Here is a 13,920-nt window from a genome sequence, read left to right as displayed (position 1 = left end):
AAAATATACAGTTGAAACACAACAAATTTAAATTTAACTATTATTTTTTGAGCAAAGAGGATTCTCTATGCAGCCACTAACAAAACCTCACAGAACTCTACCACTGCACCTCCAATACGAGCTGAGACATCCCTTGCTATCCAGTCCTGCGTTTCAATTGAGCACAAGTTGCCAATCATATGAAAGAAATCATACCAAACTTCCATGCCCAGGTTCCGTAAATTAAAGAGTGAAATCCTGCTAAAGTCAATAAAAGTGTTGCCATTGACTTCATGGGGGCAGGATTTCAATCTCAAGTTATGAATGTTTTTGATCAATATTGAGATAAGCCTGTATGACAGATGGCTAAGATTGTCTAAGATGTTCTAGTTCCCTCAGGATGGTGCTATAGGGGCAGAATTAAGGTTGTTTGTGATAGATAGATATTTCATAACTTTGCTTTTGCATACTTCAGAACGTTTGGAGGCTTGGGATGGGGCTTGATTTTCTATTTGTTAAAAGTTGAACATTAATTTAGAATTTCCAGACTTTCTAACATCTGTGGATTTTGAGAGAAGTACAGCCCTTATTCTCTTGGGGCTTTTCTTGGCTGAATTAAGTGATAGATACTTTAAAGCTTAACAAAATAATTTTGCCATATAATATATAATAATTTGGCTCTGAAATAAAGAGGCATCTAAGGCCTCTTGTTTATTTCTATTTATAATTCTGGGTTTATAGCTCAAGTATAGGTTGTTTTTCCATATTTCGGTTCCATATCTTTATGCATTTGGTTTTTAAATCAATCTAATTAATGGTAATATAAATCACTAAAAACATACTTTCTTCTCACTACCCAAAGGGCTGATAAACATACACTTTCCAAATAATTTATTTTGAGTATATTAAAAAGTTATGGATGATCCTTTTTAATTTTTACTCTATCAGCAATATGCAGTATATTATACTTGGTTGCAAAAAAATCATACAGTACTGTGCATGGAACTCAGTCCATAAAGTTATCATTAAATCTTTCCCACTGCTATTCCGTAAGTAACTTTATTTGCATTATTTTAAGGAATATGACCCCAGTTTTGTCACAGAAACAAGGATATTCTGTAATACAAGATCTCTGCCAGTAGTTGAAGCTTTCTCAATGAAAAAGTAAATCTGGTTTCTTACTTATGTTTATTTAAGTGAGTAGCTCATTTTCAGTGGCATACTGTGACAGACTCATTTTAATGTCTCAGTAATTTGTATTTGATATAGATCAGAATTAACGTGAAGAGAGAAGTCTATACTAGCCCTGTAACAATAAATTCTCAGGGTATGTCTTCATGATAAAAAGGAGCTATTTTAACCTCGAATTAGCTAATGTGAAGGGAAACATTCTTAACACTTTGTCTGTAGACACAGGTTAATACCTTTATAATCCTGTTAGCTGAATTTAAAGTTGTTAAACTGCATGTACAAAAGATGGTCAGGGATGTTTTACATCACATCAGCTAACTCAGTTTAAAAAAAGAACCTTTTTTCATCTTCTAGACAGAGCCTCAGAGGCAGCAGGCAATGAGTTTTTTGCCAAATTAAAACTTTTGGTTAGGGTGAGCAAATGTTAGAAAGGTTAATTAGCATCCCAAAATAATTTCTCACAACAACAGACATTCCTCTGACGGGGAGAGTGATTGAATATGTGGACTGAAAGTGCCCATTTTAATTGACATATCTCCAAAGGATTATTTGGGGGTGATAAGATATAAAGGGGACTGGAAAACAGGAATTGAAATGGTTTAGCTACAGCAATTAATATACTCCTAAATTAATTTGGGGACAGATCCCAGGGAACACCACTTTGGTATGCGTGGGGCATACAGCACATCACAGAAACCTGTAAGGAATAACGGAACTGTGAAAGGAGAAACCAAAGAGGATGATCTCAGATAGGCTGGACAGAGAGGGGAGAAATCCAACTCTAGGACTGTAAGGCTGTTACTAAACTGCAACAAACCACAAAAAAACAATGAACCTACCTATCTTAATTCCTGCCATGTGTAAAACTATATATGTGGTGAAAACTCTTTTAATCTGATCTTCCGTTTATTCTTAAATACGTCTTGTTTTTAATTAGGCCACTTGGGCTTTAAGGCTTGTCTACTTAGGGATGCATTTCAAAATGGGGAAAAGCTTTGTCTTCATTTGGGGGGTGGGGAGGAGTGTGTTTTTTACACAGAGACAGCTAATTGAAATTAGTTATCTCAATGTAAAATCCTAACAGAGACAAGGTCCTGTAGTTTTTAACTTTATATAGCTGGTTGAGGTAAATCCCAGGAGTGGATGGTATAGATTTTACCTCAGCTAGCTACATCGAGTTCAAAACTAGCTTTACCTTGTCAACTAGGTTTTTATACCAAGATAGGTTTCTCAATGTATACACATACCTCTTGTTGAAGGGAAGATATAGCCTAAGCCTTACTAATGCAAGCCCTCCTTTACTCCAATGCAATGTAGGGGATCTATACGGATGTTGAAACACCATAGTTCTGCCAGTGTAAAAATTCTTAGGTAGATAAGCCCTTATATTCTTTGGGAAATCAATAATTCCAAACCATTCATACAGCCTGTCCTGGAGAAGAGAAAACCCTTCCATCTTTTAGACATAGTGCAGGAAGGGTGTTTGGAACTCAGGATTCTCAGTCACAAGGGCACAGACTAAGAAGTCCTTTCCCATAAGTTGTGGTGTTTGCAGGGCTGCAATCTAATGGATGCACTGGAAACATGAAAGAATCACTGCAAGAGCTAATTTTAAGGAACATAAAGGTGTTGCAATCCAATACTCCTGAGATTCTATTAAAACACAAGCTACTTCAGTACCTCAGGATTTCTGACATTGTATCAAGAAAACTAGTAATGTAGTAGGAAAACTAATATTATACACCAAGATGACAACAGTACTGTGTTGAAAGAAATTCAAAATCTTATTGAAGCAGTATTACACAAAGCAATACTGCAATGCACTTTTTAGATAAATAAAACACATTGTGATGTTTTTATTAACTTACCCCTGAAGAGTGTACTGTGCCCAGACTAGCAGTATTACACATTCTGACTGAAGATGAATTACGATTTAAAGAATGGGACCTATTCATTGACGATGGACGTGGCATTTGCACTGCAGGTTTGGCTGAAAAGGGACGTTGCTCAGCGGCTTGTGACTGCATAGCGAAGATTGATATTGAACGGGGACAGCTTACAGAACGCCTTATAGGACCTGTGGATGATGTGGAGGGTGAATATGATGGAGTTTTTATATTTTTAATTAAAGGTTTCCAGTGTAATCTGCCTGAAGACAAAGACAATGCAGGATATAATTACTTTCCGTCCATTTACTGTACATTCCTCTGTCATTACTGACTAGAGAACATGTCTATTGGAAATCATACGGTTCTCCAGTAATAAATGCTTTATGCAACCCATAAAAGTACCCATTCCTGCCCCCAAATCAGTCTTCTTCAGTTAGGCTCAAATCCTCTCCCATGTACAATAAATTTGTCAAAGGGTGCATGCATCTTGTGGTTCAGTAAGATGGAACGTAAGCAGAGGATTTGGGGGAACGGAGTAGGGACTTTGGCTTTTCTGGACAGCAGAACTACACTGATCCTTTTAGGACTTCTGCAGCCCATAATAAAAATAAGATTCTGTTACAAAACAATTTTTGGCAGCAGTACCATATGCAAACATAACTACATTGCTATATAATGACAATTTCGATGCAATACTTCTAAACTGTATACTACAAAACACAAATAACATTGTACAAACCATGTCAGCACTTTAATATTCAATGTTACACTGTCTAGCTATTGTTCTTCTTATTTACCTGGAGAGTGACCCATCTATAAATCTTACCTTCTGCACTTCCTTAGATAGATTTTTTTATTTCCAAACAAAATCATGTTCAACAGAAATTAAAGCCAACAACAACAACAACAAAGAATAAATTTGATGGCAACTTTGTCAGAAGTAATGAAAACAAAGAGGCGCATACACAACACATCCATTGGTAGCTAATGTTCATCCTTTTCTTTAGTAAGTAGTAACCTGGCAGCAAGTCATGCATAGGTTATTTTGATCCAGCTTTTCTATCAAGCTGGAACTGGGTTTTAAAGAAGAAGTATTAAACAAGCTAATTTGTGAATCCAGACAGTCTAGTGCCAAGGTTCGGACGATCAATTTTCAGGCATAAAGACTTTGTCACTGTTAAGTTCTGCAGCACAGGAATATCTTATCTGATTTTTGTGCACATTAGATTTAATCAAAATTATGATCATTCACTTACTGGATCGCTCTAATAATTTATATTTGTTTTCTTCAAGCTCATATGACACTTTCATCTCTTTTTTCTCATTGTGATCTTCCTTTTCAGTTTCCTCCTCCCATTCTGATGTGTTGCTGCTGCTGTCACAGCTACTCTCACTACTGTAGTTCCTCTGTTTTTTTAAGGTCTGTGAACTTTCTGGCATAGAAGACAGGGGCTAATATAAAAAAATAAAAAGTATAGTAAATTTCTCCATTGCCCAAAAGGAGCATACGTAGGCCTTTATTCAGGAAAGCACATGCTTCAGGTTTTACTGAAGTAAACTTGAAGTATGTGCTTTCCGGAACTGGGGACTTAATACTCTTTCTCTCTCACACTCACTGATGGCAGAAATATGTGTTATGGTAATTGGTTTATTATTTCCCACAATACTACAGTATGTTATGAAGGGATTTTTAATTGTACAGTTCACACATCTAATTTCTATAAGGTGGTATAAGTCAATGATGTAATATTTTTTATAGATTTTAGTCACTACATATGTTTATAAATAGCTCGAGCTATACCTTACCAATGTCAGTAACATGCAGACAATAAGCACCGCAGACAACTCTAGTCAATACAGTTTTGAAAGAGAAAATAAAAACAAATGGTACAAAAAACAGAAGCAGAGAGAAGAGAGCATGCTCCACTAGGTATCACTCTGGTGCTCCATATGCATATGGGATCATATACCATTAGGTAATTAATCTTGCACTATCATAGAAAGAATTGGGAGATAAGAAAAAGCCAGCAGGAGACTGAGAAACAGCTGTAGAAACAGTAAGCACAGGCTGAGAATTCGCCTTCTTCCACCAACCATGAAGCAGACAGAAAACAGGAACATCAGTGCTAATAATCCCCCCTCTGTTATATTTGTCACCACAAGAGGTCTCGTATTGTTATTTTTTTCTGATAATTAACCATTCTCCCAGTTGAACAGCCATATGATGTCTATATGTCTGCTTTCCAATGACTGCTGTAAGGCAGATGCTTATACCATATTGTCACGATCTCATCTTCCTATTCGCTTATTGGATAGCAAATTAAGTTTATAAAGCAAAAGTTAACATGGTACATAAGAACATGGTAACTGAATTTGTTTTGGGGAAGGTCATAGTCATTCTGAAAAATATTTCAGCATGAATTTAAAATGTTATATGCCTTACAGTGCTCAGATACTTTGGTTATGGGCAGCAGTACAAACCCCATTAAATGGTACTTAGGTAGCATGTACTTTACAAATAGACACCTCTTTTCAAAGACTTTTCTCCATAAAGGTAAGGCGAAAAATTTCTAATAGCAACCTGTCAGGCACGGTATGCTTATCAATCCAAACCAGCTAAGAGACTGTGGAAGAAATGTACTGTAGAGTGACCAGATGTCCTAATTTTATAGGGTCAGCCCCGATATCTGGGGCTGTGTCTTATTTAGGCGCTTATTACCTCCCACCCCCTGTCCTGATTTTTCACACTTGCTGTCTGGTCACCCTAGTGTACTGCCATTGTATGGTCTTGGTAATTATTCAAGTTAAATGAAGTATGTTTTGAGGGTAACACTTTCTTGCCACAAGGACCAATTTAGGTACATTATTGGGTCGGTACTTTTTCAAAAACAGATTTCTAAACAGAAAGTACCTTCCCTGGGTCAATTAACTAAGAAGGATTTTCAGCAATACAAAGAAAAGTAAAAACAAAAAGAATTTCAAAGAAATTTAGAAAAAACACAAATGACAGAGACTCATTTGCGCTGAAAGTGATCTCTTATGGATCATCTGGACCTTTTCTCTGCATCACGGCAAGATTGACTTCAACATCCCTAAAACATCAATGATAAATGAACAAGAGATCTAGTTTTAAAGGCTGGAGTAAATGTGATTTACCAACCTTCCTTGACAACTTATTCCATTGCTTAGTAATTCTAATTATTAGAAAATGTTTCCTAATTGCTAAATCTTAATTGTCCCTATTTAAACCCATTCTGTTTTGTTCCACAAGAACAAAAAAATGACAGTTACAAATCTCCTCTAAAAACCTGGTATTTTATAGTTTATTTTTTTTTATTCTTGTGAACACACTGTACAAAGAACAGTGCAACATAATGAACATGAGGAAATAAACCTTCCAGTGTGTGTGAGGCACCTTCTAGAGGCTTTTAAATTATCCACCCCCAGTTAGAAAAAGGAATTGAAATCTTGGGGCTAGAGAGTGATCTTTGGTGCATGGGCCAGAGAGTTAACCCATTTGCTTACAAACTCCCTTTAAGTTTAATGAGTTTCTTGCAGAAATCCCTTTAATATCAATTGGGTATGCATAGATCCTTTTTTAGGTCCCAATCCTGCATACAGATCCACCTATATGGACTCTTACTCTTGTATAAGGTTCCACTACAACAGTGTTTCCCAAACTTGGGACACTGCTTGTGTAGGGCAGGGCCACCCAGAGGATTCAGGGGGTCTGGGTTCTTCGGCGGCGGGGGTCCTTCCACTCCGGGTCTTCGGGGCACTTCGGCAGCGAGTCCCGGAGCGAGTGAAGAACCCGCCGCCGAACTGTCGCCGAAGACCCGGAGCAGAAGAAGCCCTCGCCGCCGAATTGCCGCCTAAGACCTGTAGTGGAAGAAGCTCCGAGTCTTTGGCAGTGGGTCTTTCACTCGCTCCAGGTGTGTTCGGCAGCACTGAAGGACTTGCCGCCGAAGACCCACTGAAAACTCTTGTGGGGGCCCCTGAAAACTCTCTTGGAGGCTCCCACAGGTCCCAGGGCCTGGGGCAAATTGCCCCATTTGCACCCCTCCCCCCCCGGGCAACCCTGGTGTAGGGAAAGCCCCTGGCGGGCTGGGCCGGTTTGTTTACCTGCCCTGTCCGCAGGTTCGCCCAATCGCAGCTCCCACTGGCTGCGGTTTGCTGCTCCAGGCCAATGGGAGCTGCTGGAAGTGGTGGCCAGTATATCCCTCGGCCCACGCCACTTCCAGCAGCTCCCATTGGCCTGGAGCAGCGAACCGCAGCCAGTGGGAGCTGCGATCGGCCAAACCTGCGGACGGGGCAGGTAAACAAACCGGCCCGGCCCGCCAGGGGCTTTCCCTACACAAGCAGCATCCCAAGTTTGGGAAACACTGTACTACAATATCAGGTCTATAGTTAGCATTGTTTTTTGTAAGGAAGTGTAGTCCCAGATTTGTACATAAGGGTAATGTTCTGAGGAACAGAAAATGCTGTGAAGCTTTACACACACACAAATCCAGCTGAGTTCAAACACCTAAAATATGAGCTTTTCTAAACTGAGTTATGAGTTAGAAGGATAGCAGAATGTAGGCAAATAAATAATTTAGGCTTGATAATACGATAATTAATCTTTGCTGACTGGTGAGAAGATGAATTTAATGCAATGGGCTTCGTATGAACTGTGCACTAGCAGCAGAAACTACACTAAAACTAATACATATTTCACTTAAAATTTGATTCTGGTTATGAAACATCCTCTGTAGCAGGATGACACTTTTTGCAGTACATAAAGTCTCACACATAATAATAATCATAATTAGTACTTTGAACTTCCAGAGTGCCTTTTATCCCATGACCTCAAAGTTCTTTAACGACATCAATAAATTAAGGCTCACAACACCCCTTTGAGATAGACTAAGGATATAAAGCAGTGATGGGCAACGTGCAGTCCGTAGGCCAAACGCGGCCCGTCAAGGTAATCCGCTGGCGGGCCGCCAGACAGTTTGTTTACATTTGCACAGCCACCCGCAGCTCCCAGTGGCCGTGGTTCGCCATTCCTGGCCAATGGGAGCTGCGGGAAGCAGCGGGCAGCATGTCCCTGGGAATTTAGTTGGGCAGATCGCAATTTCCTAGGCCCAGATCTTTGTCCCTGCTGCAACCCAAAAAAAACCTATACAAGGGAGCTCTGAGAAAGAAAATTCCCACAAGAATCCCCACATGTAGTTCCGCCTTTATAATTCCATTTGAAGTCATGGTTTGCCCCCTCACAGATGGGCCAAGGAGCTCACCTCCAAATTTCTTGAGCTTAAGCTCCACAAGGCTGGAGGGGAACAATATACATGTACCTTGTATCCAACCCATCCACTGCTGCCTGCAGCTTGCCTAGCCTAATCATCTTTGGCACAAATTAATTTAAAAATCAGTCAAACACCTTGGGTCCTCGTTGCCTGGTGGATTTTCCCATCAGTTTTTCATCATCTAGTTCACATTGCTCCAGAAGATCCAAAATGTCTTCCTCCTGAAAACGTGAATATGTCTAGGATTAATGCAAAGCGATGTCATTAAAAATGACAATTCAAAACAGATCCCACCTTTCCTCCAAAGGTAAAGTGGCAGCTTGGATTGAGATTTAAAAGTGGTTGTCTGATCAAATAATCACTAAACACCTGTGTGTGCACGAACGTGTATTCACATGCTTCCAAAGACTATTTTGATAAAATAATAACATCTTGATATTAAATTCTTTCCTCTGATGTACGCCATTCCAGTGGAAATCAACGACACCTGCAAGAGTGCAAGCTGAATTTGACCCTTATAGTTTGTTAATAGCTATTTGTGCGAATGGTTGGACATAATCTTCTGTTAGACTGCTGGTTGATATGTTATTGAAAAGGTTATTTCCTCTAAGTTTGTAATAATTTCTCCAATTTGAACAATGACTTCTAAATCATGATAAATTGGCCATTTCAAATATATCCATTCTTCAAGTGGCTATCTCTAGGAATTTCTCGAGCTAGGGAGATCCCTGAGGGCCATAGCTGGCTCTGTGACAGCTGTTGTCCCACCCAGCTATAGTGGATATCTGAGCAGGCTGGGACCATTACTGGGGGAGAAAGAAGGCAATTATCAGTAGGCAGAGTGGTCTTTATGGGGGTTTATGCCAGGGTTTAGTTGGCCATGGGGCAGGCAGAGGATCAGGAAAATGGCTTAAAGCCACTTGTCCTATCTCCATCCTCGGTCTTATGTCCAGTGCAGTTCAGCCAGACTCAGGAATTTGGCCAACAAGCTGCATGAAGAACAACAATAAAACTACAGAAAAATTGTAAAATGTTGTTATTAATGACACATGAGCAAAGATGGAGCAAAGATGATTCAAACCTGATTCAAAACTTCATGCTGGGTCATGGAATTCCAAGATACATAACTTTAAAGCCAATACTTCTGCACACTAGTACCTTCATTCTTTTCAAAGGGTTATTCAGCTCCCGCTGAAGTGAAGCTGCTCTCCCAGCAAGGAACGTCTGGAAAGCAATGGCTAACAAACTCTCATATTTTTCAAGTAACAGCTTATCATCAGGAGGGTAAATTCGCCTACAATTAGAAAAAATGAAATGGAGACAAGAGTAAAACAAAGTTGAGCTACTGACCACACAAGGAATACAACTAAAGTAACTAATTCACAAAACTCGTTATGTAGGAGATTTATTTAGTCTGTAATTATTATTAAATGCATATTGTGAATAAGACTCTCTCACCTAACTTTAGCTCAGTGGACATATACATGCTTTAGCCAGCAACTGGCTGCTTTAAAAAAAAAGAAAGAGAGAGAGACACACACACACAGACAGTGCAGGTTCTTCTACAGAAATATCATGACTGAATCTTGGAATACTCACTGAAATTTCAACTTCAGATGTGAATGAGGCATGAAACATTAACAAAATACTGTATTCAGAGGTATGAAATATTTTGTTTTGGAAACAAAGCAATACAAAAGGATTGAAAATCTTACTGATTAACTACTATGCTTTTATGGGCCTGCTATAAATTAAATCTTAGAGATGTACTGCATTACCCCAGTAACCCTTTCAACATAATGGACAGGAACATTCACTATTAGAAAAACATTATCTAACAAAGATGGAGAGTGGCTCCGATTTTCCATTATAGCAGCTATGATCATTATTCTTTACAACTGTGGGTAGGGAGATTATGACAATGCAAAACTAGGACTGAGTGATTTATGCACATTTACAAAGAAACAATTGGCTTTGAAGAGAATCATCCCTAATCTACTTGTCAGGAAAAACTGAAGCATAGCCAGAGACTGTAAAACCTGGTGACTAATTTCTAACCTACATTAAGTGGGCAAATACATTATAATCAGTCAGCATCGTGTAACTGGTGTATTTTAGTGGGTCTCTAAGGGTATGTCTACACTTGTAAACCCAGGCTCAGGTTCAGGTTTGAGCCCAAGCCCCCTTACTGTCCACACACAAGCCTTTCTGACTTGGGTAAGCAAGCACACAGGAGCAGGATGTGGGTCCAAGGCAGAGTCCCACTGTGACCCTGGTCCAAGCTCTGTCATTTTGAAGTGTGGACCAGCGCAAGCCATAGACCCAAGTCAGAAGATTTGCATAGTACAGTGTGAATGCATTAGCATAGTTGAGAGATTCAGTTCCAGCAACTGTAAGCCTGGGTTTACAATGCAGTGTGCATGCTCAAGCGTAGGCTTGGAAACACAAACTCCACTAGTGCAGGTCCCACAAATGGAGGTTTACAGTGCAGTGTAGACATACACTAAGTCTTGTGAATTTTGTAAAAGGATCGCTCCCCTTTTGCCTGCTCACAATGTTTGGCTCCTTGAAAAACTACCTCTTGCAGTGACCTTCACTCAGATGGGGAAGAGTGGTCATGCTCTCACTAGACTTAATTAATATAATCCAGGCATCTGCCAGAGAAGATTTCTGGAGAGCAATCTGTAGCACTCCCTTATCTAGTGGTTGGACAAATGGTTTTCTTTCCCAGCTGTATGTGAAAAAAACTTTTGGTTTTCAGTTTTCATAGAATCGCATTAGTCTTGATTTACACATATTAGTTTAAAATTAACATAGTAGCTTTGGTTCAGATATACTCCTGTACAGTTTCACTTTGCATGCTATGGTGAACATTCAGTGATCTCAGACCAATGGAAAATTCTCCACTGATCTAAAACAAATTAAAACTTAGCATAATTCATAACCATGCAGCAGCTAAACTTTGTGTGTGTGTTACAGACAAGGCTGTGTCAATGGAGAAATTAGGAGCAACCATAGAAGTTCCACAGAGAGCAAGGAAGAATTAGAGAGGGCCAGGGTGCCCTTAGAGGGCCAGAAGTGCATCAGAGAAGGCAAGGGAAATAGCTAGTAGAAACTTCCCCACTCTGTCACAAATGTTAACTTCATTTTTCTTGAAGGATCTCTAAAGCGTTAAGAGGACTGTGAGGGAGAGTGAATATAAGGTGTGAAGACTTATTTCATGAAAAAGACACCCTGAGCCAGTATGAATCTGTTGGTAAATTTTCTCCCATTAACACACACAAAAAAATAAATAAATTTGAATTTCAAATCAATATCTTCTTCAGTAAAAATGATGGAGTTGGTCCTAAAATCAGTGAGAGTTATAGTTGCCTAATAGATAGTCTCTGTACTTCTCGGGATACTGCCTTATATTTATACATTGAGAAGATAGTGGGCCACATTCTGCTCTCAATTATACAGGTATTATATGACGCCAATAGTGTTGCATTTAGATCAGTGAAAATGAACGAAGAATCTGGTCCAAAGTGCTTTCTATTTCAGTGCAAGACAAAGGCAGAAGAAAATATGCCTTTCTGACTAATATAAAGAGACCAATCGTTCACAAAACAATTACACTCAAAGGTCTAAAACACATCTGTCAATTGCATTTATTTATTGTACTTTACACATATAAACAGACTATTAACTGTAAGGTCAAAGGAACAGTCTATTGTGATTGGAAATGCTCCTCTGCTTAAATATAAATAATTTACACATGTTCAGCTAATGAGAAGGCTCATTCATCAATCTAGTCCCTCTGTTTCAGCTTTAGAGGGACAAATACTGGTCCAATTGAAGTCAGTGGGAGTTATGCAATTGAAGTGAACAGGACCAGGATCTAGCCCTAAGTACAGACCTGTTGGTCTCAGTGCAGAGCAGGCCAGAGCTCCTTGGTAGCAATCAATTTTTTTTAAAGGGGGGAAAAACGTGGTGTTTCTGCTGATTTAAAAGAGGCCTAACAATAATAATTTCATTGGAAGGACAGGCATTATAATTCAATATGAGGAAAATATACTCCACTGCAAAGGACCCACATGAAACCTATACACTCCTTAAGCCCCTCAAATTCAGCAAGGTACTTAAGCACATGCCTACCTTTAAACATGAGTAGTCCCACTGAAGTCAATGGGACTACTCATGTGCTTGGAGTTAGGCACATGGTTAAGTACCTTGCTGAATCGACACCTGAAGATATAGAAACTGACCCAAAACCTACTGAAGTCAATGGAAAGACTCCCATTCACAGAATCAGGTCTGAAGTCAGTGCAGACATACAAGTTTCTTGCAGTTCTCATTTAAAACATGAGATTTATTGTCATGCCATGCAACAATAGTAATGGATTGTTCATCTTTCCATATTGTAAGGGAGCTTTTTTTAAATCTAGATTTTTTTCATTAACATTTTTAAACAATTATTTACTTGTATCTTAAAAGTACAGAGTCAGATCCACTTATACAAAGGTGGCATAATGCTCACATACGTACTCCCTCAGTCCTGGAGTTGATGTTAAAAACAGCCTTTATTCCTTAGGATGTTACTTTCAAATATAATATTTACCATAGATACTTACGATAGAATAAAATTGTTGCCTACTTAAATTTTGTCTTTTCAAGTATTTAATCAACACGGTGTGCTTTATCTAAAACATAACAAAATCTACATACTATTAAGTACTGGGACCTTTGCTCCATTAAAATTGTTGTTTGTTATTTTCAAAGGAAAAATACCTAAAGACATAGCATAGATAGGGCTCATCTGCCTCCAATTTGCTAGCAATAGGAGTGTTGCCTGGCTGCAGGAACAGGCCCTTTATCTGCAGCCATGCTTCTCAGTGCACTCAAGATTTAAGGCCAAATCTTTCAAGTAATTATGCTGGTGCCTATAGACCATATAATTGATGCCTTATAAATGCCAGATGCAAACACAGACCTTGGATTAGAAGTCCTATTACCTGGGAAAAGACAGCATCTGGTGAACATCAATACTTAAAATAAATTCCTGTAAATAATTTTTCTGCAGAAAATCTATCATTGCCTCACAATACCTATTTCCATTATTCTTTAATAAATCACTCAGTTCTGGACTCAAGCAGGAAGAGGGAGGGCACAGTTACCTGTAGTTCCCCATGTGTCTGTTTTCATGCTCTTCTTTGGAAATCTGTTTACGAACTTGCACAAGTCTTTCTTTCTAGAAATCAAGTAAGAAAGAATTAAAACTGATTGAGTACAAGTCTTGGGAGGGAAGGAGGAGTAGCTTTGTAAAATTCCTTTATACCAGTTCTTCTCTTCTCCTCTCTAGCGTGTGGCGCTGTTTTTCCCAGTCAGAGGATCCTGGTGACAGTCTTTTCACTGAGCCTTGACCATAAAGTCTTTTTTGAGCCTCAGCTTTTTGTTGGGCTAAGTTTCTCCTTTTATCACTTGTCCTAAAATAGAGATTACATTCAAATATGACTCAATTAATCCGGAAAGCAATAGCTTTTAATCAGGATTAGGAGATGACTGCATTACATTGTTATAAACATAACTGAATT

The 13,920-nt window shown here is 39.0% G+C and overlaps 1 protein-coding gene across 1 annotated transcript in view; it reads right to left on the bottom strand.

Annotated features, from left to right (window-relative positions):
* Positions 1-13,920, bottom strand: part of TTLL7 (tubulin tyrosine ligase like 7) — a 74,102-nt gene that overhangs the window by 24,375 nt on the left and 35,807 nt on the right. Inside the window, exons 10-15 of the mRNA XM_054037927.1 lie at positions 13,665-13,812; positions 13,504-13,577; positions 9,506-9,641; positions 8,482-8,568; positions 4,316-4,511; positions 3,039-3,247 (exon numbers count right to left, since the gene is read on the bottom strand). Of these exons, the coding sequence (XP_053893902.1) occupies positions 3,039-3,247; positions 4,316-4,511; positions 8,482-8,568; positions 9,506-9,641; positions 13,504-13,577; positions 13,665-13,812 (850 nt within the window). The remainder of the gene's footprint in view (positions 1-3,038; positions 3,248-4,315; positions 4,512-8,481; positions 8,569-9,505; positions 9,642-13,503; positions 13,578-13,664; positions 13,813-13,920) is intronic.

This window comes from Malaclemys terrapin, chromosome 8 (genome assembly GCF_027887155.1).
Source record: "Malaclemys terrapin pileata isolate rMalTer1 chromosome 8, rMalTer1.hap1, whole genome shotgun sequence".
Classification (NCBI taxonomy): domain Eukaryota; kingdom Metazoa; phylum Chordata; order Testudines; family Emydidae; genus Malaclemys; species Malaclemys terrapin.
Note: the sequence above shows the minus strand (reverse complement) of the source record. Positions and strands in the feature narration are given on the sequence as shown.